At 36.3% G+C, this 26,630-nt stretch overlaps 2 protein-coding genes across 5 annotated transcripts in view; one reads left to right on the top strand and one right to left on the bottom strand.

The window, feature by feature from the left end:
• Positions 1-12,165, top strand: part of LOC110467168 (contactin-associated protein-like 2) — a 106,279-nt gene extending 94,114 nt beyond the window's left edge. For 3 of the 4 annotated variants that reach the window (XM_021524141.1, XM_021524139.1, XM_021524140.1), the window contains 10 exons: positions 535-620; positions 1,671-1,688; positions 5,892-6,042; positions 6,264-6,460; positions 7,439-7,637; positions 8,105-8,356; positions 8,829-8,875; positions 10,471-10,597; positions 11,270-11,352; positions 11,854-12,165. In XM_021524141.1, the coding sequence (XP_021379816.1) occupies positions 535-620; positions 1,671-1,688; positions 5,892-6,042; positions 6,264-6,460; positions 7,439-7,637; positions 8,105-8,356; positions 8,829-8,875; positions 10,471-10,597; positions 11,270-11,352; positions 11,854-12,147 (1,454 nt within the window). In that variant the 3' untranslated portion in view covers positions 12,148-12,165. The remainder of the gene's footprint in view (positions 1-534; positions 621-1,670; positions 1,689-5,891; positions 6,043-6,263; positions 6,461-7,438; positions 7,638-8,104; positions 8,357-8,828; positions 8,876-10,470; positions 10,598-11,269; positions 11,353-11,853) is intronic. The other variant, XM_021524142.1, reaches the window with a different exon arrangement.
• Positions 12,166-18,884: 6,719 nt separating this feature from the next.
• On the bottom strand, positions 18,885-19,833 carry LOC110467167. Its single transcript, XM_021524138.1, has one exon. It carries the CDS (start codon positions 19,783-19,785, stop codon positions 19,078-19,080), a length of 708 nt encoding a protein of 235 aa, XP_021379813.1. The 5' UTR covers positions 19,786-19,833; the 3' UTR covers positions 18,885-19,077.
• Between the last annotated feature and the right edge of the window lie 6,797 nt (positions 19,834-26,630).

The raw sequence follows: 26,630 nt of genomic DNA, 5'->3' as shown, positions 1-26,630 counted from the left end.
CATTGTCCATCTGTCCATTGCTCATCTGTCCATTGTCCATCTGTCCATTGTCCATCTGTCCATTGTCCATCTGACCATTGTCCATCTGTCCATTGTCCATTTGACCATTGTCCATCTGACCATTGTCCATCTGTCCTTTGTCCATCTGTCCATTGTCCATCTGACCATTGTCCATCTGACCCTAACATTGTCTTTAAATTGACCCCTCTTAAGGACCATAGTATGCAGCTGAGTCAAAGGGATATCCAATTTGTTTTAAAAAGTGACTTTGAACAACACTCAAGGTGACAGGAATCAAATATGTATATATATATATATGTCAAAAACTTAAATTTCTTCTCAGGAACCACAAAGCCTTAGGTCATGATATTTGTAATGGAGCTAGCTATGGTGATAAGTTGTTTTGACTACTTACCTTAACATCATGGGGGCGAAAAACAGAAACACAGCAATTATTTTGTTTGACCTAATAGCACTATTTATTTTCTGGCTGTGATATAGATTTGATGACCTTATTTTCACTCTCTCTTACAGATGGACTGAGTCTGGACGGAATGTTTGCAGACGGCCGACCTCACAAACTGGTATACCAACACACTGAGTCTGAAATGTCCCTGAAGGTAAGTCACATCTGTCTCACCTTGGGATAGCATGCATGGTAGGCTTCACGGAGTGGTAGACACAGATCTGTCCGGTGTGAAGATTCTACTTTGAATATTCTTTACAAAAAAATCTACTGAAAACAATGTACTTATAACATTTGTTTCAAAATCTTTAGAGTTGAAATTTTGGAAACTATTTTGAATTGCATGTTTTGTAAAGTATATTGTTAGTTAAAAATTAAAATAAGCAATGATTTGAATATGATTATGTTCAAATATTATATTTTGAGTAAGATTTTGTAAACAATGTTTCAAGTGAATTGTATTGAGTTGGATGTTATATTATATTTTGAGTATTGAATTTGGAGTAGAATTTCTGTAAACAATATTTGGAGTATTATATTTGGAGTAGAATTGTGTAAACAATATTTTGAGTATTGAATTTGGAGTAGAATTTCTGTAAACAATATTTGGAGTAGGATTTCTGTAAACAATATTTCGAGTATTATATTTGGAGTAAAATTGTGTAAACAATATTTGGAGTATTATACTCGGAGTAGAATTTGTGTAAACAATATTTGGAGTATTGAATTTTGAGTAGAATTTCTGTAAACAATATTTTGAGAATTATATTTAGAGTAGAATTTCTGAAATCAATATTTGGAGTAGGATTTCTGTAATCAATATTTGGAGTAGGATTTCTGTAATCAATATTTTGAGTAGAATTTCTGTAATCAATATTTTGAGAATTATATTTAGAGTAGAATTTCTGAAATCAATATTTGGAGTAGGATTTCTGTAATCAATATTTTGAGTAGGATTTCTGTAAACAATATTTTGAGTAGAATTTCTGTAATCAATATTTTGAGTAGAATTTCTGTAATCAATATTTTGAGTATTATATTTTGAGTAGAATTTCTATAAACAAAAGTTGGAGTATTATAATTTGAGAAGAATTTCTGTAAACAATATTTTGAGTATTATATTTTGAGTAGAATTTCTGTAAATATTATTTGAGTAGTACTGTATTAACTGTAAGACATGATGACCACGGATGTCTACATACAGGTACTTGGGACGTCAAATGTGAGTACACACGCACCATTGGCATGTGACTGGCTAATGTTACGTGTTCACCATTTCTGCCTTCTGCTTAGTCAGTATATATTATATCACACAGGCCTTTATACATAACTGTTGACTACAGATATTAGGGGATTGTCGTCTGCCTGCGATGTGACATCGTCCACAACTGTCGTCCACTAGCTTATATACCCAATCAATCTCCCCAAAACCTATGGCTTTCTCTGTCGATTGCTTTACTGTGACAAACAACATTGTTTTTTCTTTATACATATTTCTAATTCTTTTCTCTACAAATGATTTAGTAAACCACAAGTGTTGGCTTCTCTTTTACTTAAAAATAGACCTAAATATATAAAATGGCTGTTTTTTCATTATTTTTTGTTGAGCTTTCTACAGAATAAGATTTTTTTCGTAATGTTCACGTCCACTCTGCTATATTGTGTCAATGTTGGGGCTGTCGTTTGACAGTAAGTCAATGTTGAGCTGTCGTTTGGCAGTAAGTCAATGTCGGGGCTGTCGTTTGACAGTAAGTCAATGTCGGGCTGTCGTTTGACAGTAAGTCAATGTCGGGGCTGTCGTTTGACAGTAAGTCTTCAGCGTCGTCTTGTTGTAATGTCACTGCTGTACTGAGGTCATGAACCTAAGAAAAGGTGAAGGTCATAGAGCAGTTACAAACATGTTAACTAGAATGAAGTAGAAAGTAGAATGAACCCATCATACTGAATGACTTCTTCAAAAGGAACTGATCAATTTCCTCATTTGGAAAAAACATACGTCTTGATAAGTGACTTTAGACTTTTGTTTTATAACTTACTGGTAACATTTCATTTTTCAACTTTTAATTTATCTTGTAACTTTCATCCACCTCTCTAACTGCTTTCTGACCTACAGAATGTTAAAAATAATTGTACAAGTTCTTTTGTAAATGCTCTTATTCCTTATTGATCCTAACAAACGGGGGATCTTTTTGTCTGTTTTACATGCATGCATCACCTTAAGTTAATTTCTGGACAAAGAGTTTTCGGTTTAGGAATGGTTTGTACAGTAGTTGGATCAGATACTAAAACAATGAAATCAACTTAAATGTTGATCATAATCTTATAAATGGTTTCATCAGGGTTATAAATAAAGATGTCACTAAATGCTGGGACAAGGAATGTATAAATGGTTATATGAAATCATTTCTTGTTCAATACCCTATATATTCTATACCCTACTGTTGGACAGGTTTTATTTTTGTTACCTTTATTTTCATTTAATGTTTGTGTCACAGTACGAGGCAACTAATGTGGACCCCTGCAGAATCGGAACCTTTCTTGTTTTTCTCCTGCATAGGAGACATCAGAGATACAAAATGTGATCTGTTGCCCCCATTTCAATACGTAGGGCCTCTATTTTTTCCCTCCTACGTCAACCTTCTTTTAGTTTATTCCCTCCGATGTCTACCTTGACATCTGTGGTTGGTTTGTCAGAACAACGTAACTGGGTAGAGTTACATGCTGCTGTGTACAAGTTATGTCATTTCAGCGAGATGACACGTAAAGTGTCCCATGAGTAGTGCCATTATCTGGTGACACTTTCTTCATGTCACGGTGGAAAAGGCGTCATGACTAGAAGAAGTGTGGCAGTTCTAAAATCACATCATAATTAGACAATGTGATATGAATGGCAAAATGACTAAAAGATAGATTGACTTGTATTAAATTAGACCTGGCTATTGTGTACTGAGCAAATGTATGGCAATCCAAGGGTTTTATAATCTGTCACAAAACTATTCACACAATCCTCACAATTTGTATTAGCATAAGACTTCATATGACATATTTATCTTTGATCATATTTTAATTATAAGTGTTTATAAAAGAACACAATTTACAAGAAAAAGATGTACAGATATTTCTATTTATTCACTTTTTAAACACATACCAAATATCACACATATACACTCTTACCTGCCTTTTCCTGCACAATTTCACAATTAAAGATGAATTCAATACCTTGTCGATGAGAGTAATTATCTCCCTTAGGTATATACAAGGTAGACTACTCCATGTCTATAAAACTGCTCTGAAATGAAGCTTGTGTTCCTGATTATTATGTATTTGTACACTCTAATACTAACCATTAGCCAATATTATATCTTACCTGTCCAGCTGATATTATATCTTACCTGTCTATCTGATATTATATCTTACCTGTCCAGCTGATATTATATCTTACCTGTCCAGTTACCTGTCCAGCTGATATTATATCTTAACTGTCCAGCTGATATCAACATGACTAGTAACACATGTTACTTGGATGTGCATAACTGACCAGTATCTGCTATTTAGCTGACAAGTTGTTGACCTCTAGCTGACCTTTACTTTGATGACCTTTAACCTATATTCTGTTTACATTGAATTTTTCTGTGCAACACACACTCCTATGAAGTGATCTTTTCTTGAGATACAACTATCTCTGTGTTTTCATCCCCAAAACAGTCTACAATGTATTAACAGTCTATATAGAGACCTCCTATAGATCTGTTCAGTGTTATATGGATGTGAGTAATCAAATCTTTCTGCACCATGGGGGTAAGACAAAAAACATATCTACTCTTGGGGTAAGATTCTTAAATGTCAATCCAGAGACTTTGGGCCAGACATTTAACAATGTTACCCAAAGGATGGAGATTTTTTCTGTCTCGCTCCCAAAGATGGGAAAGATTATTTTTCTCCCCACCTCAAATGTTGTTGAATGAAATAAAAGCATTGATTGCATGGTTTTCCAGAAAACCCAGTGAGCTATTGCTATAATTTATGATTGTTGGTATTACGTCAATGAATAGTTGATGTTATGTCATTTTATTGTTGATGTGACGTCATACAGTTGGTATGACTGGGAATCCCCTCATCTTTACCTAGGGTAAGACAGATACACCTTCTCTAACCTGGTGTATGGATATCTCTGTCTCATGGGGGAGAAAATTACTGTGTTAATCTGACTTCTATAGGAACTTTTGTTGATCTTAAGTTGACCTCCTGTTGATGTTAGCTGGACCATTGACAACTGTCCTGTGGACAATTACTAATTGGCCTTAACGGTTGGATGAACAGTTGTTGAATGTCGCTTTTGCATGTCACTGAAATTTACAAGGCACATGAATGTAATACATTGTAATATTAATATGCTTCTTTTCATGTTTTGCTTTTTGAGGTAATGACTATTATTATCAACAAATACCGGAAATCCTTCTATACCAATCCCTTCCTCCTCCGCTGTCCTTCCTCCCTCCCCAGCAGCCAGCCAGTAGGTGGTTCTTATAGCAGAAGGTTCTCTAGGTCTCCCTAACTCTGATCTGTGCTATTACATAACCTTCAGAAATCCTGCAGAAAATTTCATATTTCAGTCCTAGGGCTTGTCAATGTTTTTTTTGCTCCAACACCAACAAAGTTATATGCTGCACAATTATGTAATGACCATTCCACCCTTCCGTCAGGACACCTTCTGATGTGTATCATTGAATATTCATCATTATTTCAAGGGATTTTACCCTTATGCTTAGCTCAATGATTTGATAGAATTTCTGCTACAACTGCAACAATAAAACAAAACGTTTCTGTTTTGTGAATTAATTACTCAGACATCATCTTCTGCATTGATTATTTATGATAAATATCTATTTATGGGGAAGGCAACAAGAATTCAAAAGTTTTCAAAGGATTGCCCCAGCTCCTATTGCTGCTAGAGGTTTTGAAGGAGTTGTGATATAAAAAACAATTATGGTTGGGTTTTGTCCATTCAATCGAAATTGATTTATCCATTTGAAACTTTCCTTTACAAATTTTGAACAAATGATGTTTGAAAAGATTTCTGGTAGACATAGATAGGAGAAGGAAGTGTTATGTAAATTTTCTTTTTTATGCTCTTGATCCTGTTTTGAGTCGTGGATCTGTTGACTATAGGCAATAATGTTGAATATTCATGAGTAATTACCTAACAGAGAAGCCCATGAGAAGTCTAGAATAGACTGTAGTTCTGTATCCATGGTCTGGGAGTATATGATTATTTCTAATTAAGTTGTGCTTCCTTGAAAGGGGCACCAGTTACACTATCTGTTTGCAGACTACATGTAACAGTGAAGAGCTATGACAAGGGACACAACTAAGAATTTGCAGGAGATATGTGCCTTATAAAATTAGTGTCTTGTTGACTTGACAGGTGGATGTGGAGGCCATGGAGACTGTTCCCATCTCTAACAATCCACTCCAGGTACTGGACACGGTCCTAGTGGGAGGTTTCACCCCTACCAGTGTGTACGACAACTTCAGCCACCGCAACAAGTACCGCAACTTTACTGGCTGTTTGTCAGGTGTGTATACTTCTGTCAGGGTTGTATATATAGCAACAAATAAATGTACTGCAACTTACCAAGTGTTCTTGTCAGGTGTGTATTTAACCAAATACCACATTCTATAACTATGTGTACGAGGAGGGTTATAATTTACGACAAGGTTTGAGCGTCTGTTTATCAAGTTATTTTTTCATAGTGGTAAGGTTTGAGCGTCTGTTTATTAAGTTATTTTTTCACAGTGGTAAGGTTTGAGCCCGTGGCTGGTGCCCGGATGTACCTACAACAGCCCCTAAAAACCCTGCGTGACAATCTCAAAGACTCGATAGTTATTCATGGTAACAAGGTGCCCCCTTGTTCATCGCCAATTGCCATTGACCTGCAGCATGATGCCACCACGACGACAACCCACCCAACAACAGCAAATGGTGGCATGCAGGTGAGACAAATAATTCATTAAAAAGTTATTATAAGGTTGTCTTGTAATTTATCAAACCAATATCATTGAGTGTGTTTTAAATGCAACGTTGGCTTAATTTTCCTAATCTAACTTTTTTTGTGTCAAAAATTTGTCAAAAGAATGATGAGAATGGGTTTATCTGAAGGTTTTTTCGGGGTAAACCTTAGATTATCAATAAAACATACTGTTTCCAAGATAACATACGGTGCTCTGTGGTACATTGACCTCCTTTTGAGGATGTCATATGATGACATTGGAACTGAAAGAGTAAATACTGGCCATTAACATTTAGTCTACCTAAGAATGGGTTGGAATAGCTTTCAGAACTGTAAATTTGAAATCTATGCCAAAAAATAGAAAAGGAATACTGGTAGGTGTACATGTTGTACCTGGATTAAGGACAAGATAAGGAGGGGGAGTTCTAGTCCTTTGGGCTTGATCACTTCCTGGTTGATTCCCATAGAGTATTACCACAGCTAGATTACCACAGCTAGATTCCCATAGAATATTACTACAGCCTATATTCCCATAGATTATTACCAAGACTAGATTCCCATAGAGTATTACCACAGCTAGATTACCATAGAGTATTACCACAGCTAGATTACCATAGAGTATTACCACAGCTAGATTACCACAGCTAGATTCCCATACAGTATTACCACAGCTAGATTCCTATATAATATTACCTCAGATAGATTACCATAGAGTATTACCACAGCTGGATTACCACAGCTAGATTACCATAGAGTATTACCACAGCTAGATTCCCATAGAATATTACCACAGCAAGATTCCCATAGAGTATTACTACAGCTAGATTCCCATAGAGTATTACCACAGCTAGATTCCCATAGAGTATTACCACAGCTAGATTACCATAAAGTATTACCAAGACTAGATTACCATAGAGTATTACCACAGCTAGATTCCCACAAGGTCTTTTTGCTTTTTCAGAAGCTGATGATGCCTCCGTGGAACCCTGGGCCTGCAGAGACAATTTTTCTGAACCCAGCCCCGCCTAAGACATCAAGTAGCACACCCTCCCCTACCATTCCGGTAAGCCTGTCTTCTACTCAGGCTACTACCCCTCAGGCCAACCTAACACGTCCCAGACCAGTCCTCGAGTCCAGATTCATGAATGATGAAACCATTGGTGAGTGAATTCAGATATGTATATTTCAGCAAAAAACAGTGTAAATCTTAATTCATTGAACTAAGTTGTCAGTTAGCATTCATAGGCAGTATGTATATGCCAACTGGACAAATGCAAACTCAGTGTTACTTGTTTAAACCTGCTTAAATTTACCTTTGTCCTGTTGGCATTCATATGTGGTCATTCTGTTCCATATCTGTTATAATGCTGGCTTATGGTACATACTACAGATACTGTGAGTCACATGAAATGATATTATGAATGCCTGCCCAAGTAAGTAAGAGAGACACTGACCATCTCATAATTTTCTTGCATGCATTACAATATTGGCTGTGTAAGTTATAGGGATACAGACCTCAGGGGCCTCTTTGTTACATTGTAATGCTGGCTTTGCTAAGTTATAGGGATACAGACCTCAGGGGCCTCTTTGTTACATGCATTCAAATGCTGCCTGTGTTTTATTTCAGTGATCCTTATGTGTGTCATTGTGTTCATCCTGCTCATCACCATTATTATCACACTCATCTTGTGGCGGTTCAAGAAAAAGAAGGGCTATCGGTTTAAGCAGAAGGAGGACTATGAGATGAAACAGCCTCTGAACCACACATGTGGCTCCAGTTCCCCGGTCAGTCCTGCACTAAGTGCACCGGGCAGCCCAGCAATCAAGGACCATCTAGCTAGATTGGACGAGTTTTCTATGGTGTCCGCAACATTGGGACGTAAGTAACCCAGGTCTCCATATTGGGATTGTATTAAAATATATCATACTACCATCCTTGAAACCATTTTGTCTAACATTGTTGTTCAGGTCATGTTTTCAGGAAGTAAATAGAAAATTAATACAAGATTAAATATTATCTTTCCAGAAAATGCTTTACATCTAGGCCTGCATAGGTATATAATAAATGTGAGATCACACATATCTTTATCTCCCAACATTTAACTTGTTTACTGTGCAGTCAGAGATATATCCACTTAAACATGTCCGCACACAATCTCATGATACCTTCTACAGCAGTTAGTAACATATAGGTGTTACATTCAGTATGTAACAGGTGACTCAGTGTGTAACAGGTGATTCAGTATGTAACAGGTGACTCAGTGTGTAACAGGTGATTCAGTATGTAACAGGTGACTCAGTGTGTGTAACAATTTACTCAATATATGCTAGATATAATTGATCTCTTTCAGCTTCATTGCGGCGACATGAAAATGGCATCCGACCAGGAGGATTGGAGGTAAGTTACCTCACAGTAAACCTACACCAGGACATTTTTGCAGCAGTTTAACTTCTGCCTTATTTGTCCTCTGTGATGAACTTCATGAAGGCAAATTTGTCATGTCAGCAACTGTTAAAACACTGCGTATAATACATAGTGAAGGTTGAAATTAATATAGATTTTATCAGTGAGAAACAAATATCAGTGTGAAAGTTTCTGGGGATAAACTACTGGTTATCACAGTCATCATCTGTTGGTCTGGTTGTAGGGGATGTTTACTTCTCATGGTCACACAAATGTTTGTATGTGTTGTAGGGTATGTTTACTTCTCATGGTCACACAAATGTTTGTATGTGTTGTAGGGTATGTTTACTTCTCATGGTCACAAATGTTTGTATGTGCTGTAGGGGATGTTTACTTCTCATGGTCACAAATGCTTGTATGTGTTGTAGGGGATGTTTACTTCTCATGGTCAAAAATGTTTGTATGTGTTGTAGGGGATGTTTACTTCCCATGGTCACACAAATGTTTGTATGTGTTTTAGGAGATGTTTACTTCTCATGGTCACACAAATGTTTGTATGTGCTGTAGGGGATGTTTACTTTTCATGGTTACACAAATGTTTGTATGTGTTGTAGGGGATGTTTACTTCTCATGGTCACAAAAGTTTGTATGTGTTGTAGGGGATGTTTACTTCTCGTGGTCACACAAATGTTTGTATGTGTTGTAGGAGATGTTTACTTCTCTGCCTTATTTGTCCTCTGTGATGAACTTCGTGAAGACAAATTCGTCATGTCAGCAACTGTTAGAACACTGCGTATAATACATAGTGAAGGTTGAAATTAATATAGATTTTTATCAGTGAGAAACAAATATCTGTGTGAAAGTTTCTGGGGATAAACTACTGGTTATCAAAGTCATCATCTGTTGGTCTGGTTGTAGGGGATGTTTACTTCTCATGGTCACACAAATGTTTGTATGTGTTGTAGTAGATGTTTACTTCTCATGGTTACACAAATGTTTGTATGTGTTGTAGGGGATGTTTACTTATCATGGTCACACAAATGTGTGTATGTGTTGTAGGGGATGTTTACTTCTCATGGTTACACAAATGTTTGTATGTGTTGTAGGGGATGTTTCCTTCTCATGGTCACACAAATGTTTGTATGTGTTGTAGTAGATGTTTAATTCTCATGGTCACACAAATGTTTGTATGTGTTTTAGGAGATGTTTACTTCTCATGGTCACACAAATGTTTGTACGTGTTGTAAGGGATGTTTACTTCTCATGGTCACACAAATGTTTGTATGTGTTGTAGAAGATGTTAACTTCTCATGGTCACACAAATGTTTGTATGTGCGATCAAAGTTAGAGCTAAGTATAACTATTCATTGTATTTCTGAGAGTCTACAACTTACCACAAATTGTGGTACTGAAGTAAAGGAACTCTATGCAGCTAGAGAGAATTTCTCATTCTTTATTTTAAATCTTACGTGTTAATCTCAATATTAGGGCTACTGATTTGGATTTATAATCTTTAGGCTTACTTGTCACGAATCAAATCAACGGTATAATTGGTATAAAAATGGAATATTTACACATTTCATTTATAGCCATTACTTAGTCAAGAAGAGGATGTGCCAGAATACACTATGCAAACGTTTTTCAACAAAAAGAAAAATCGACCAGCATCTTCAATCTCAGAGGTGTTGGAAGAAATGGAAAGACAGCGTAGACGAGGTAAGGTCATAGGTCAAAAAGTTCCTTTCAAGAGAACAAAATGTTTCGTATTCTATGTTTCATTTTTTAATCAATTTTGCCAAATAAGAAATTGAGCGCATACTCTGAGTTTGAGAATGTGAATAGTTTTGTAAACACAAGCCCTTGAGATAAATTCTTGTCATAAAATATTTACTAGAAAAACAATGAAACAACTATTTAGTATTTATTGAAACCGAATGCAAACGAAATAAGCATGAATAAAACCTAGGACTAATTGGGATTAAACCCAAATGTATCTGATTTAATGAGTTTTATTGGACCAGTTCAATACCATATTTTACTTTGTTTTCACAAAACACTTGTAAAATTAATCCTATCATCCTAACACAAAAGTACCCTTATTAGCAAGATGTGTTTTTCTGGTCATGTTGGGCGAAATTTAATCCCTGCGAACTAGTTCTGAGCAGGAAATCCACGAAATATTAGCCCCGTGAAATTAAACAAAAATACAGACTGGATGTAAGTTCTCTGTGTGTCTTTGATTGGATTTAAATACTGTGTATGTAAGACTTGACTAAATAGAAATACTATTTAGCTCAATCTAACTGGATATTGATAAAATTGATCTCAAACTTGTTTATACCTAATGTCAGTTTTAAATTTGAATGGATAAAATACTGTCTATTTCAGACCCAGACCCGGGACGAGGTGTGGGAGCCAGCCCACAGGAGGAGGGTCCTCCAGACTGGGAGGTACCGGGCCCTGCCCCAGAGGTAAGTACCAGTCACCTACTCTCCAGACCTAGGATTGATCATTAGTGAGCTGGTCAAAAAACAACAATGTATAAATCCCAGTTTTCATTTCAGAAAGTTATCATTATAACTTCAGGATTCATTTTCGATACTAGCACTCATCATTGGCATCCTATTTTAGGACAGATGATTACATACATCTTAGACTTGATAAATGTTTGGCTGTGTGTCAATAGCGCAGGATACTCAGCAGTTTATGGGAGGACAGGAGATATATGCAAAATATATGCCATCAAGCAATGCAAATACCTTCATAGATGTCCTGGTTACCAGTCAAGTGTGAAAGGGGAGACACTACACATTGTAGCATCAGAACATACTCCTGTAGCAGGTATATATAAATTGGAAAATGGACTGGCTGGGTTTTATCACAGGAACAAAACTGGGGATTTATAACATGTTTTTTGATAAACTTTATATAATTACTGCTAGTAAATAATTATATGATGATCTATCTTACAGTTTGATGAGCAGGAAGTGGATGGAAAGGACACAGGAAGTGATCCCCTACTGATAGATGGGCCAGTCACACACCACACAGCAGACAGTGGATATGAGGCTGAGTCACGCCCCGAAACTAATACCCCCTCACCCCCCTCCCCTCAAAAGTCCTACTTAGATGAATCCATCACTTCCCCACCATCACCCAAATCATACCTTTACGAGCTCGCTGGATTCAGCGGCAGTGAAGTTCCAAACTGTGCCTCCACGCCACGTAAAAGTTCCACAGACAGTAGTCCGGAGGTCATCACGTAGATTCATGGCTGTGACCACACTAACTATTCCTGTAGCACCGTGATCGGAGGCCACACAAAGTGTTCCAGTGGCACATATTCCAAAGATGTGTATATTGTTGACAAGCGAAATATTTTTATCAAAAAAATAAAAAGATAAATACTAATTGATTAAAAATGTTAAATTATTGACATATTAAATATTTTACAATTATGAAGAAAAATAAGAATGCATATATACCTACATTATGTATGAAGAATAATTTATTAAGAATGTTCTTGAATGTAATATGTGCGCAACCGTTTCCTAAGCATTATTTACTGTATACAACATTTATTTGTGCAATAGATGCATTCCACAACTGTTGTGGCTGGAGAAAACTACCTGCTTATATGACTGGACTATTTGTAACATTATTACGTTGGTCCTGGAGAGATTTTTCTCTACATTGGCCAACCTATACAATGTTTAGAAGCCCAACAATATGTACCAGTTTAATTGTTATTTAATTTTACTTAAACTCATAATTGAATCTGGATAATCTAATGTTTTGTTTTAGCTGCAGATTACAGAGTGTTTAAGTCTGCCATTTCTTTTTCATCAGTTTGTTTTGTGTATTATGAAAACAAGACGCTAATTAAAGTATTTATGAATTTGTCAGGGGAGACAACTTCACCACTCTTGTTTTGTACCATACTTAAATAAGTTTTGAAACTGAATTAACCGATCTGCCTATCCTGTTTATGAATATGACTTGCACTATATTAACTGTATACATTTCATTGAATGATGCATGGTATCCCTGTCATTATACATTAGCTGTAAGGAATGCATTTTTTATTGAGGATATAATAATGGGAGATGAGTCTTCTGTGATTTTAATCCTTTCCTGAATGTACCTGTTAATGATAAATGGAAGAAAAACGTACACAGTTTACCATTTTATCAACCTTATTTTTATAGAATCTCTAATCTAACAAAATATCTCGTCCAAAGTGGTATCATTATTAGAATCTCTTGTTATGAACTTCTGAAATATCTGATAAAGGTAACCCAATCTCTTGTTTCTGTTCCACTGACTAGTTTAGTGAAGAGGTCAGATTAAAGCACTTTCATTCCTCACTACAATATACCAATGTTCTCTGTCAGGTGGGATACAATTATCCTTTTATCCTGTTTTTGTAATAAATTAACTCCCTCAAAGTTAAGTTGATACTTATAATTATGTCTTTAGGTTGGGAAAGATATTGTATACAAAAATGAAAATGATAAGAAGCAGATAAATGGCTATGGAGGTGGGGGGGATCTTTTTCGTTAAAAATTTGGCAAGTTTTGCAATAATTTAGATTTTTCTGAATTGTTAAGCACCCGAAGACATTCTTGAATAAAATACTGTATTGTGATTAACACACCTATTTTTACTATTGACACACATTCCTACTGTTTGATACATTACAATTAATCATTTACACATTGTTTTACCTCCCACAGATATTATTTGAAAAAACATTCAAATACATCAACTTCTTATTGCCTTATGTTACTGCTGTATTCATTGTTTTCTTCTTCCATCCTTCATTAATTTGTTTTCTTGTTTTAGCCGTTTGTGATTTATCTGTCAATCACAAAGGTGGAGACAAATTTCATCCATTCATGTTTGAAAAATCACAATGAAAACAAATGGATGGTATTAGTTTTACAATCAGGCGACATTATATTACGGCTGGTATGTATCGTAAAACGCCTTTTTTTTTTGAAAAAATATCCTTTTTATGGCTGGAGAAATATAATCATTCTCTACTTTAAGGGAATAAGACAAAGGGATATCAAGCCTCAGGGTAAAATTGTTGGATATCAAACCCTTAGGTTTGTACAATCAAAAAGATTTTATCATCCTTAAGTACGGATCTTTTATCATCCTTAAGTACGGATCTTTTATCATCCTTAAGTACGGATCTTTTATCATCCTTAAGTACGGATCTTCACAATTTCTGATTCCCCTTTACGTTCCTGATGGTTTCAAATCATCAGTTGTTTTACGATTTGTCAAATAAAGGCTAACTCATCCTCTTTCAAGTAAATTTCTTGCATGTGTCAAAATGCTATACCTACTTCGTGGTAAAGAATTGTTCTTGTTCCTATCACAGGTGACCCAACCTTACAAATGTCTTAATTTGTTGTTTGCCTGTATATATGTAGAAGTCTCTTGTTAAATACTTGGGCATTAAAACACTGGGTACTTAAACTGACATTCTTTGTACATAGTAAAGCTGATTCAGCTACGGCTGTGTTTCTGGTGCACTCTTGCTGTTTCCGCTACGACCATTTTTCTGTGAATTTTAAAATGTGTATAAACGCTGCCTTAGCTCTGTCTTATTCTTACACACCTACCTCCCTTTAGTGCACTTGTATACCTGTTGTCATTAGATCTGACCACATGAGTCACAGGTTTCCATGGTAACACCACACGAAATACACAGTTCAGTTCCAACAGTGTTTGCCAGTTGAATAGAGTCATTACCGACAGACACACAGACACTCCTTCCTGAACTCTTGTCAGAGTTGTTTACTCTTAATTACCTCTTTTTCTGCCGTTTGATCTGTAGTCGGAATTCACAGTAACACATTTTTAAGTAATTTTCTGGTATGTGCAATCTGATTTTCTTTCTTTTCCATAGATCTGTTTTATAAACCGTCAGTGAAATATGCTTTATTTGATTATTCCTAGTAATGGTGTCATTCAACAGGGTCAACTGGGTTATGTACCAGGTAGTCCAGCCCAATGTCACATTTAAGCTGTTTGATAAGTTCCCAAGGGATATAACTCATATAAACACATTTTAATGTAGAAGGTAGCATATCTTCATTTTGTATATATATCTGAATCGCCAATCGACTTAGGTATGCTTATTATACAACAAACAGTACAAGTATCCCAAATATGGAAACTATTTTGACTCTGTATCTTCCTTTGTTTGAAGAGTATTGTTACATACACCAAGAATACTGTCACGCTCTTGGAGCGTTTCCAGATAGGTTGTCATGTTGTTAATATGCTTTATGTGTGTTGCTGTTTGTGGTGTATGGTAAATATGTCAATGAGGCCAAGCCTTTCTGTAATGTAGATGAGCAACTGCCAATTCCGTGTCACAGAGATGTAACATGACCTGTTCCCCTAGTACTTCAGTGTCACAGAGATGTAACGTGGCCTGTTCCCCTAGTACTTCAGTGTCACAGCGATGTAGCTGACCTGTTTCCCTATAGTACTTCAGTTTCACAGAGATGTAACGTAACCTGTTCCCCTAGTACTTCAGTATCACAGAGATGTAGCGTGACCTGTTCCCCTAGTACTTCAGTGTCACAGAGATGTAGCTGACCTGTTTCCCTATAGTACTTCAGTGTCACAGAGATGTAACGTGACCTGTTCCCCTAGTACTTCAGTGTCACAGAGATGTAACGTGACCTGTTCCCCTATAATACTTCAGTAGATTTCAATTAATACTACTTCTCATTTGTCAGAAGAAAACAGGATATTAATCAGATCGTGACATAAAATGAAAACATGTTTTTCTGACGATTTGGTCTGTAGGCTATCTCTTGCAGTTTTGAATCTCTAGAAACTGTGTTTTTTTAAACAGTTGTGTGTCTGTATTTAACTGCTATATAACATTTTAAGATATGCAAAATGAGGAAATCATAACTTTTGTAAGAAATAGAAAAGAACAGAGTAAGATTTCTCCCATTCAGACAATAGTCAATGTACATATAGAACCAGAACATGTAGTGTTAGTATTTAAAACCTGGTAACGATTATTTTAGAGTAAATTATATTCAATATTTTACAAACTATCATTAATTTTGAATTTATCAGTGCCTCTTGTGACTTAAGCAAACCATAAGTTGTTTTACACAAATATATGTTTCTGGATAAATTCCAAAAACAAAAATTCAATAGATATTTTTAGCTCAGTTAGTTCACAATTTTACATAATCAAAATGATATCTAAATCTCATTGCAATTGAGGAAAAATCAAATATTTTATTTATAATTGTTGGATGTTAAGTAACACAATAGCATGTTTCTCTGATATTATTTTGATTGTTTTAGATGTATAGAAATATATAAGCAGTACCGTTGCCTCCAAAATATGTTTATTCCTACTTTTCTTTTTAAAAAAATGGAAATAGTCCTGGGCCCGTATTCATGAAACCGTTCTCATGCTCAAGCATGAATATTGTGCTCAAGCTGAATTACTTGTTCTCCTTACAAATTAATAAAAAAAATCTCACTTTGTCAATGATTTAGAAAAGATTGAAGTGACTCAAGGCCGAAAACTGTTTTCAATGTTTACATTTGACTTTTTGATAGTTTGACATGATTTAAGTGAGTTACAAGAAAGTTGGTTTGAGCACAGAATCCATGGTTGAGCATGAAAACGGTTTCATGAATGTGAGCCCTGGCTATTAAGATCTGCTGTGTTATAGTTAAATCAATGTACTGACACTACATGTTTTAGAGAAAACAGTTTTTGAGGATATCGGACAATAAGTTGAGGCAATTGAGGCGGTCGTTCTGTCAAAGGGTATATAGAAAGGTACTACAAAAGCAGGCGTTGATGGATGCTATTCTGCATATTCAACTTGTACCGATGGAAAGCCGGGTTCTCGCTGATTTAGGAACATATAAGCATTATCAACCTTCATCCGTTATTGTAATGCATTGTAAATTGATGTAAGGCCTACCAACGTTATAATATTGTGAAGCATTACTATTGCCTATTGATGTCTTACCCGCCGCACTTGGTATTGCATGGGTCTACTTTGAAATCAAGGCTTATCAGTTGTGACCTGGTCTCTTTTTGTTGGGTTGAAATACAAATTAAGTTCTTTTCGGTGAATGGAAGACTGTCAATGGAAGAAGTAGCATAAATGATTTTAATATTCTTATTAAAGGTCCAAAACTAAACCTAGAAAACTATTCTTATCATCTTTCAACACTTACAGTTTCACTGGAAAAAGAATATTTACATTTGATTTATTTTTTTCAATATTACAGAAAATCAGTGGGAACCCTGTTAAATGATCAGTTCCAGTATTATGATTGGTGGGTACCAGAATATTCTCTGTGGACAGAGTATAAGGAGACAGCTTCCTGCCTTAAAGCAATGCCTTAAACAGTGTTTGACTGACCATCTTCTTGTGTTATTTAAGCATAATACTACATTGTGTCTGGAGTTATAGTCCTATAATTCAAAAAAGGCTTGCAGACAAAGTAAATAATGGACGTTAGCTCGTTCTTAACATTTGTCTGCTATTCTGCTCAGAACTATAGCTCTTAAACTCTGAACTAAATGTTGTTTATCAATTGTTGTTTTGATTTTGACATCAAATTGAGTATCAAATTAGATATTTGATTTTCAAATTTGAGAAAGAGTTTCAATAAATGGAACAGCCAACAGCCAGTATCTGCCAGCTATGACTATGACATCATCACAGCTGACTTTGGTAGGTCAGTATACTGTAGTCCGAATTATTCTGATGTTTTATCGACTTTTTTTTATATCGGTCTGTCGTCGATTACAGACTGATATAAAAAAAAAGTCGATAAAACGTCAGAATAATTCGGACTAAGTAGACTGGCAATGCAATGCAAATGTAAATATATTAATTTAAAATGTGTGATCAGTAGAATTTGCTTTTTTAAAGGTGGGATCCCTGTGTAGTTTTCCCCCAATTATCATGATGATAAATAACAGCATGCAATCTGAGCCTTTGTCTATATTTGTGTGCACGTCCACCGCCTTGGGATGTCAAACATCACTTGGCAGTGACTTATATAGGAACAATCTATGCCAGTCTTGTTCATATATGTACGTTTCAATTGTTGTAGAATTTTTCTATGGATGTAATAAAAATTTAAAATCCTCAGCCAACTGTCTCAGTTCTAAATGCTTTTTAGCTGAAATCGCTCTAAAAAAACGGACATTCTACATGTTGACCCACTCTTAACTATTACTTCTGGTTGGGCGGCAGCGTACCCTCATTAAAGGCCTTGCTTGTTTTAACCTGTATCAATCTAGACGGTCTGCGTATTGGAGTGTTATCCCAGGTTTACACCAAAACCAGTCACTAATCAACACCAAATAATCATTGTACAATGCCGTCCAAAGTGCAATATTAGCATGGAATTAAATGAAACCAGAGACGTATACACTACAGAGTTTGACTTTATAAGTGTCTGATCAAACTAGATGAAAAATCTTTTAAGATTTCAGAAAAACGACAAAAACCCCAAACAAACAAAAACTATTTTTTTCAATTTGCAACTTTATTAAATCTTATAAAGCATAATGACCACTTTAGATGTAGCGATAATGATACAGTGCTCGACCCGTACCCCTTAGGTTTGTCAGTACTTCATATACATGTACACATTTACCGGGCCACATTTCCACATGCACATGTTCCACGTTTTTGATATCTCTCGTTGACTCACTTTATCTGACAGTGCATCTTGCGCAAGAATAGGTCCTCTACATAAGCGTTCCTTGTCCGCGATGCTCTCGGCTTAATTGCTGCCTTCGGCTGTCTTTAGCCGAGGGGACTATTGGTTTTATATAATAGCTATATTTTCAATTATAGTATATCAATTCTATCTTCTTGTAATATGATGTATATGTACATGTAACTGTTCTGTTTCACTGTGTCTTGAAAAAGGAGCGAATCGCTCCGAAAATTTGACAACCTAAACCTGTCCACACTGTTGGAATTACTTCTTTGCCCCATGTACATTGTATATATATAGTAGTCACTCTTGTTAGAACAGTATTTAAGTGTTTACCTTTCAATGTGATTTGTTCCTGTAATCTCTTACATTGTTAACATTTTGATCGAAATGTAACGGGGAAATACTCCTCGTCAAGAATACACTTAAGGGTTCACGGTTCTTGGTTATTTCATGCAGACCACACAAGATAAAAACTTATCATTTTCGTACGGCGGACAAGGCAGAGATCCACACACTGTTTTAACTCCGTAAAACAGTTTCCCGTCATTGTTAGCGTCGCCTCCCGGCACCGTCTGCGGTACCTCATCCACACACACATGTTCACTAGCTGCTTTATGTCTGGGATTTCCTGATGCCAGGCTACCGTGGTACGCCTCCACCCAGTCAGGGTAACAGTTGACCCGACCTGGAATCATAAGAACCATTGAATAGGGAGTTCCATCGCACACGGCACAGGGCGCGTCTGCGTCCTCTACACCAAACACGACAGGCGGACGCTGGTATTCGGCACCATACATATAGCCGACATTGCCATGCTCGTAGTACTTAAAAGGTCCCCATGTGGGATCTGAGGGAAGGCAGACATATTCAGCAGCAGATCCTTTCATTGAATACAGGGATCCACCCACATAACCTGCATACACCAGGGTTGAAATATCCTTTGGACAATCACTGCGACCCCACCTTGTAAATAGTACATGGTTTTCAATCTTTGTCTTAAGATCCTGTACTTGGGTCTGTAAATCATGGAGTTGCTGTTCCACGTAAGATGGATTGCTTAATGATATTCGTTCTTGAACGTAGTTGTCGCTCTCCGCATCACCCGGACATATCCTCGACACTAAAATGAATAACCCTAAAACAGGTAGCATGATGTCACTACCTTGAAACGTAAGATTAACCGAGACAGACTATAAAATGTATGTCTAGACGTGTTGAGTATGTTTTAAGCTATTCCACTCTATTTTTGTTTATCTATTGCCATGGGTAAGCCCCGTGAAAATCACGTGTTTGTGACGTGATTGGATGTTGTGAGGCAACCTTGGTAAGTCTCCAGTAAACGTCATTGTTCTAGGAGGTCTGATGATTGTTTGGTCTATAGCATGTAAATGTATATTGTTCTAGGAGGTCTGAGGATGGTTTGGTCTGTAGATAGCATGTTAATGTATATTGTTCTAGGAGGTCTGATGATGGTTTGGTCTATAGCATGGTAATGTATATTGTTCTAGGAGGTCTGATGGTGGTTTGGTCTGTAGCATGGTAATGTATATTGTTCTAGGAGGTCTGATGATGGTTTGGTCTATAGCATGGTAATGTAAATTGTTCTAGGAGGTCTGATGGTGGTCTATAGCATGTAAATGTATATTGGACTAGGAGGTCTGATGATGGTTTGGTCTAAAGCATGTAAATGTATATTGTAATAGGAGGTCTGATGATGGTTTGGTCTGTTGCATGTTAATGTATATTGTTCTAGGAGGTCTGAGGATTGTTTGGTCTGTAGATAGCATGTTAATGTATATTTTTCTAGGAGGTATGATGATGGTTTGGTCTATAGCATATATCATGTCAATGTATATTGTTCTAGGAGGTCTGATGGTGGTCTATAGCATGTAAATGTATATCGTACTAGGAGGTCTGATGATGGTTTGGTATATAGAATGTAAATGTATATTGTACTAGGAGGTTTGATGATGGTTTGGTCTATAGCATGGTAATGTATATTGTACTAGGAGGTCTGATTATGGTGTATATTATTCTAGGAGGTCTGATGATTGTTTGGTCTATAGCATGTTAATGTATATTGTACTAGGAGGTCTGATTATGGTGTATATTATTCTAGGAGGTCTGATGATTGTTTGGTCTATAGCATGTAAATGTACATTGTACTAGGAGGTCTGATGATGGTTTGGTATATAGAATGTAAATGTATATTGTACTAGGAGGCCTGATGATGGTTTGGTCTATAGCATGGTAATGTATAATGTTCTAGGAGGTCTGATGGTGGTTTGTTCTGTAGCATGGTAATGTATATTATTCCAGGAGGTCTGATGATGGTTTGGTCTAAAGCATGTAAATGTATATTGTAATAGGAGGTCTGATGATGGTTTGGTCTAGGGCATCGCATGTTAATGTATATTGTTCTAGGAAGTCTGATGATGGTTTGGTCTATAGCGTGTTAATGTATATTGTTCTAGGAGGCCTGATGATGGTTTGGTCTATAGCATGGAAATGTATATTGTTCTAGGAGGTCTGATGCTGGTTTGGTCTGTATCATGGTAATGTATATTGGTCTAGGAGGTCTGATGATGGTTTGGCCTATAGCATGTAAATGTATATTGTACTAGGAGGTCTGAAGATGGTTTGGTCTATAGCATAGCATGTTACGGTATATTGTTCTAGGAGGTCTGATGATTCTTTGGTCTATAGCATGTAAATGTATATTGGACTAGGAGGTCTGATGATGGTTTGGTCTATGGCATGCTAATGTATATTGTTCTAGGAGGTCTGAAGATGGTTTGGTCTATAGCATAGCATGTTACGGTATATTGTTCTAGGAGGTCTGATGCTGGTTTGGTCTGTAGCATGGTAATGTATATTATTCCAGGAGGTCTGATGATGGTTTGGTCTGTAGCATAGCATGTTACTGTATATTGTTCTAGGAGGTCTGATGCTGGTTTGGTCTGTATCATGGTAATGTATATTGGTCTAGGAGGTCTGATGATGGTTTGGTATATAGAATGTAAATGTATATTGTACTAGGAGGTTTGATGATGGTTTGGTCTATAGCATGGTAATGTATATTGTACTAGGAGGTCTGATTATGGTGTATATTATTCTAGGAGGTCTGATGATGGTTTGGTCTATAGCATGGTAATGTATCTTGTTCTAGGAGGTCTGATGGTGGTTTGGTCTGTAGCATGGTAATGTATATTATTCTAGGAGGTCTGATGATGGTTTGGTCTGTAGCATGTTAATGGATATTGTTCTAGGAGGTCTGATGATTGTTTGGTCTATAGCATGGTAAAGTATATTGTTCTAGGAGGTCTGATGATGGCTTGGTCTATAGCATGGTAATGTATATTGTTCTAGGGGGTCTGATGGTGGTTTGGTCTGTAGCATGGTAATGTATATTATTCCAGGAGGTCTGATGATGGTTTGGTCTGCAGCATAGCATGTTAATGTATATTGTTATAGGAGGTCTGATGATGGTTTGGTCTATAGCATAGCATGTTAATGTATATTTTTATAAGAGGTATGATGATGGTTTGGTCTATAGCATATATCATGTCAATGTATATTGTTCTAGGAGGTCTGATGATGGTTTGGTCTATATCATTTCAATGTATATTGTTCTAGGAGGTCTGATGATTGTTTGGTCTATAGCATGTAAATGTATATTGTTCTAGGAGGTCTGATGATGGTTTGGTCTAGGGCATAGCATGGTAATAGAAATTGTTCTAGGAGGACTGATGATGGTTTGGTCTATAGCATGGTAGTGTATATTGTACTAGGAGGTCTGATGATGGTTTGGTCTAGGGCATAGCATGGTAATAGATATTGTTCTAGGAGGTCTGATGATGGTTTGGTCTGTAGCATGTTAATGTATATTAGTCTAGGAGGTCTGATGATGGTTTGGTCTATAGCATGGTAATGGATCTTGTTCTAGGAGGTCTGATGGTGGTCTATAGCATGTAAATGTATATTGTTCTAGGAGGTCTGATGATGGTTTGGTATATGGCATAGCGAGGTCTGATGATGGTTTGGTCTATAGCATGTAAATGTATATTGTACTAGGAGGTCTGATGATGTTTTGGTCTAGGGCATAGCATGGTAATAGATATTGTTCTAGGAAGTCTGATGATGGTTTGGTCTATAGCATGGTAAAGTATATTGTTCTAGGAGGTCTGATGATGGTTTGTCTGATGATGGTTTGGTCTGTAGCATAGCATGTTACTGTATATTGTTCTAGGAGGTCTGATGATGGTTTGGTCTATAACATGGTAATGTATATTGTTCTAGGAGGTCTGATGAGGGTTTGGTCTATAGCATAGCATGTTAATGTATATTTTTATAAGAGGTATGATGATGGTTTGGTCTATAGCATATATCATGTCAATGAATATTGTTCTAGGAGGACTGATGATGGTTTGGTCTATAGCATGGTAGTGTATATTGTACTAGGAGGTCTGATGATGGTTTGGTCTAGGGCACAGCATGGTAATAGATATTGTTCTAGGAGGTCTGATGATGGTTTGGTCTATAACATGGTAATGTATATTGTTCTAGGAGGTCTGATGATGGTTTAGTTTATAGCATGTTAAAGCATATTGTTCTAGGAGGTCTGATGATGGTTTGGTCTAGGGCATAGCATGGTAATAGAAATTGTTCTAGGAGGACTGATGATGGTTTGGTCTATAGCATGGTAGTGTATATTGTACTAGGAGGTCTGATGATGGTTTGGTCTAGGGCATAGCATGGTAATAGATCTTGTTCTAGGCGGTCTGATGATGGTTTGGTCTGTAGCATGTTAATGTATATTAGTCTAGGAGGTCTGATGATGGTTTGGTCTATAACATGGTAATGTATATTGTTCTAGGAGGTCTGATGATGGCTTGGTCTGTAGCATGTTAATGTATATTGTTCTAGGAGGTCTGATGATCGTTTGGTCTATAGCATGGTAAAGTATATTGTCCTAGGAGGTCTGATGATGGTTTGGTCGATAGCATGGTAATGTATATTGTTCTAGGAGGGTATATTGTTCTAGGAGGTCTGATGATGGTTTGGTCTATATCATTTCAATGTATATTGTTCTAGGAGGTCTGATGATGGTTTGGTATATGGCAAGGAGGTCTGATGATTGTTTGGTCTATAGCATGTTAATGTATATTGTACTAGGAGGTCTGATTATGGTTTGGTCTATAGCAGATGGTTTGGTCTATATCATTTCAATGTGATGATGGTTTGGTATATGGCAAGGAGGTCTGATGATTGTTTGGTCTATAGCATGGTAAAGTATATTGTTCTAGGAGGTCTTAAGATGGTTTTGTCTATAGCATGGTAATGTATATTGTTCTAGGAGGTCTGATGATGGTTTAGTTTATAGCATGTTAAAGCATATTGTTCTAGGAGGTCTGATGATGGTTTGGTCTATAGCATAGCATGTTAATGTATATTTTTATAACAGGTCTGATGGTGGTTTGGTCTATAGCATAGCATTTCAATGTATATTGTTCTAGGAGGTCTGATGATAGTTTGGTCTATAGCATAGCATGTTAATGTATATATTTCTAGGAGGTCTGATGATGGTTTGGTCTATAGCATGGTAATGTATATTGTTCTAGGAGGTCTGATGATGGTTTGGTCTATAGCGTGGTAATGTATATTGTTCTAGGAGGTCTGCTGATGGTTTAGTTTATAGCATGTTAAAGCATATTGTTCTAGGAGGTCTGATGATGGTTTGGTCTATAGCAAAGCATGTTAATGTATATTGTTCTAGGAGGTCTGATGATAGTTTGGTCTATAGCATAGCATGTTAATGTATATATTTCTAGGAGGTCTGATGATGGTTTGGTATAAAGCATGGTAATGTATATTTTGTTCTAGGAGGTCTGGTGCTGGTTTGGTCTGTGTCATGGTAATGTATATTGTTCTAGGAGGTCTGATGATGGTTTGGTCTATAGCATAGCATTTCAATGTATATTGTTCTAGGAGGTCTGAAGATGGTTTGGTCTATAGCATGTAAATGTATATTGTTCTAGGAGGTCTGATGATGGTTTGGTATATGGCATAGCATGTTAATGTTTATTGTTCAAGGAGGTCTGATGATGGTTTGGTCTATAGCATGTTAATGTATATTGTACTAGGAGGTCTGATGATGGTTTGGTCTATAGCTTGGTAATGTATATTGTTCTAGGAGGTCTGCTGATGGTTTGGTTTATAGCATGTTAAAGTATATTGTTCTAGGAGGTCTGAAGATGGTTTGGTCTATAGCATGGTAATGTATATTGTTCTAGGAGGTCTGCTGATGGTTTAGTTTATAGCATGTTAAAGTATATTGTTCTAGGAGGTCTGATGATGGTTTGGTCTATAGCATAGCATGTTAATGTATATTTTTTATAACAGGTCTGATGGTGGTTTGGTCTATAGCATAGCATGTTAATGTATATATTTCTAGGAGGTCTGTTGATGGTTTGGTCTATAGCATGGTAATGTATATTGTTCTAGGAGGTCTGTTGATGGTTTGGTCTATAGCATCGTAATGTATATTGCTCTAGGAGGTCTGATGATGTTTTGGTCTATAGCATAGCAAGTTAATGTATATTTTTTATAACAGGACTGATGGTGGTTTGGTCTATAGCATGTAAATGTATATTGTTCTAGGAGTTCTGATGATGGTTTGGTCTCTAGGAGGTCTGATGATGGTTTGGTCCATAGCATAGCATGTTAATGTATATTGTTCTAGGAGGTCTGATGATTCTTTGGTATATAGCATGGTAATGTGCAATCCGAGGCAGCAATATTGCAATATATTACCATTCCTGTAAACTCTCAATTTTATTAATTACAAACGGCAATTTTTACCTTATCTCCCATTTCAACATCGATTAAAATGTATATTTAGCAACGATGTGCAATGGCAAGCAAATTCGGAAATATAAAACCGTTTATTTCACATTGTCTTTTTATTTGAATTACGATGAATACAATACAACACGCCAAAACATTTATAATCAACAAAACAAAACCTAAAACGCCTTAATTTGAACAAAAAATATATACAATCAGGGTAAAATATAAAAGACATTAAATTACATAAGTATACGAAGAGAATCAGCCCTCATCTCTCGGAACTCTGTCGTTGATTTATCCGTCAGAATTCACCATCTGTCACGGAAATTGTAATATATCGACCCGGCCTATGGATATCTTATCAGCTGTTATATGCTATGTGTGTGATATGTTAACATCGCACCTTATATTGTGGAAGCATGGATGATGCTATCAAGAAAAGGAAAATTCGCCATCGGAATCTTCAATCTGATCATACATTTAGGTAGTCAATACGTCGGTTATGTTGAAAGTAAAAGTCTAGGTAAGCAGCTGATGTAGAAGTGATTGTTTTGTCCTTGCTTTCATTTTGAGGATGGTATACGATCGAATCGTCGATATATGAAAAAGTGAAATCGAAGAAATTGGCAAGGTGTTTTTTTTACTTTCCTGACGAGCTCTTCTATAAATTCAGCCTCATAAATAAATAATTACAAGTTGGCTAAGAGAGGGGGAACGATTCATCCCTTTCATAGGGGTTTGTACACATTCTGCTGGAAGATCTTGTCACCGATCAAACTTAGTCTTAATTGTTTTCGCATTATTCTATTTATTCATTAATTAGAGAGTTCTTCGACGCTTTTGAAAAGAATGTAACGCCTTCAAGTTTAGTTTAGTGAGTTATTGACAAAATAGGCAGGGAACCGATATGTATTTATTAAAATACCTGTCCAACACTTATGAATAGCGAATCTCTATGGTGAACGAGAAAAGACATTATTCATTTCAACAACACCTTTTGTACAAATAAATCCGTTGAAGATATTTTTTTCTTATCATCAAGGCCTTATGAAAACACTTATTTTCATAGTTGTTACTATTTTAAATATATTACATGGTGAAAATAATAATATCAAAATAGTATCACATTTAATTATCACATGTGTGG

The sequence above is a fragment of the Mizuhopecten yessoensis genome, unplaced genomic scaffold, assembly GCF_002113885.1.
Source record: "Mizuhopecten yessoensis strain PY_sf001 unplaced genomic scaffold, ASM211388v2 scaffold11163, whole genome shotgun sequence".
In the NCBI taxonomy this organism is placed as follows: Eukaryota; Metazoa; Mollusca; class Bivalvia; order Pectinida; family Pectinidae; genus Mizuhopecten; species Mizuhopecten yessoensis.
This window is presented reverse-complemented; position numbering and strand designations above follow the sequence as displayed.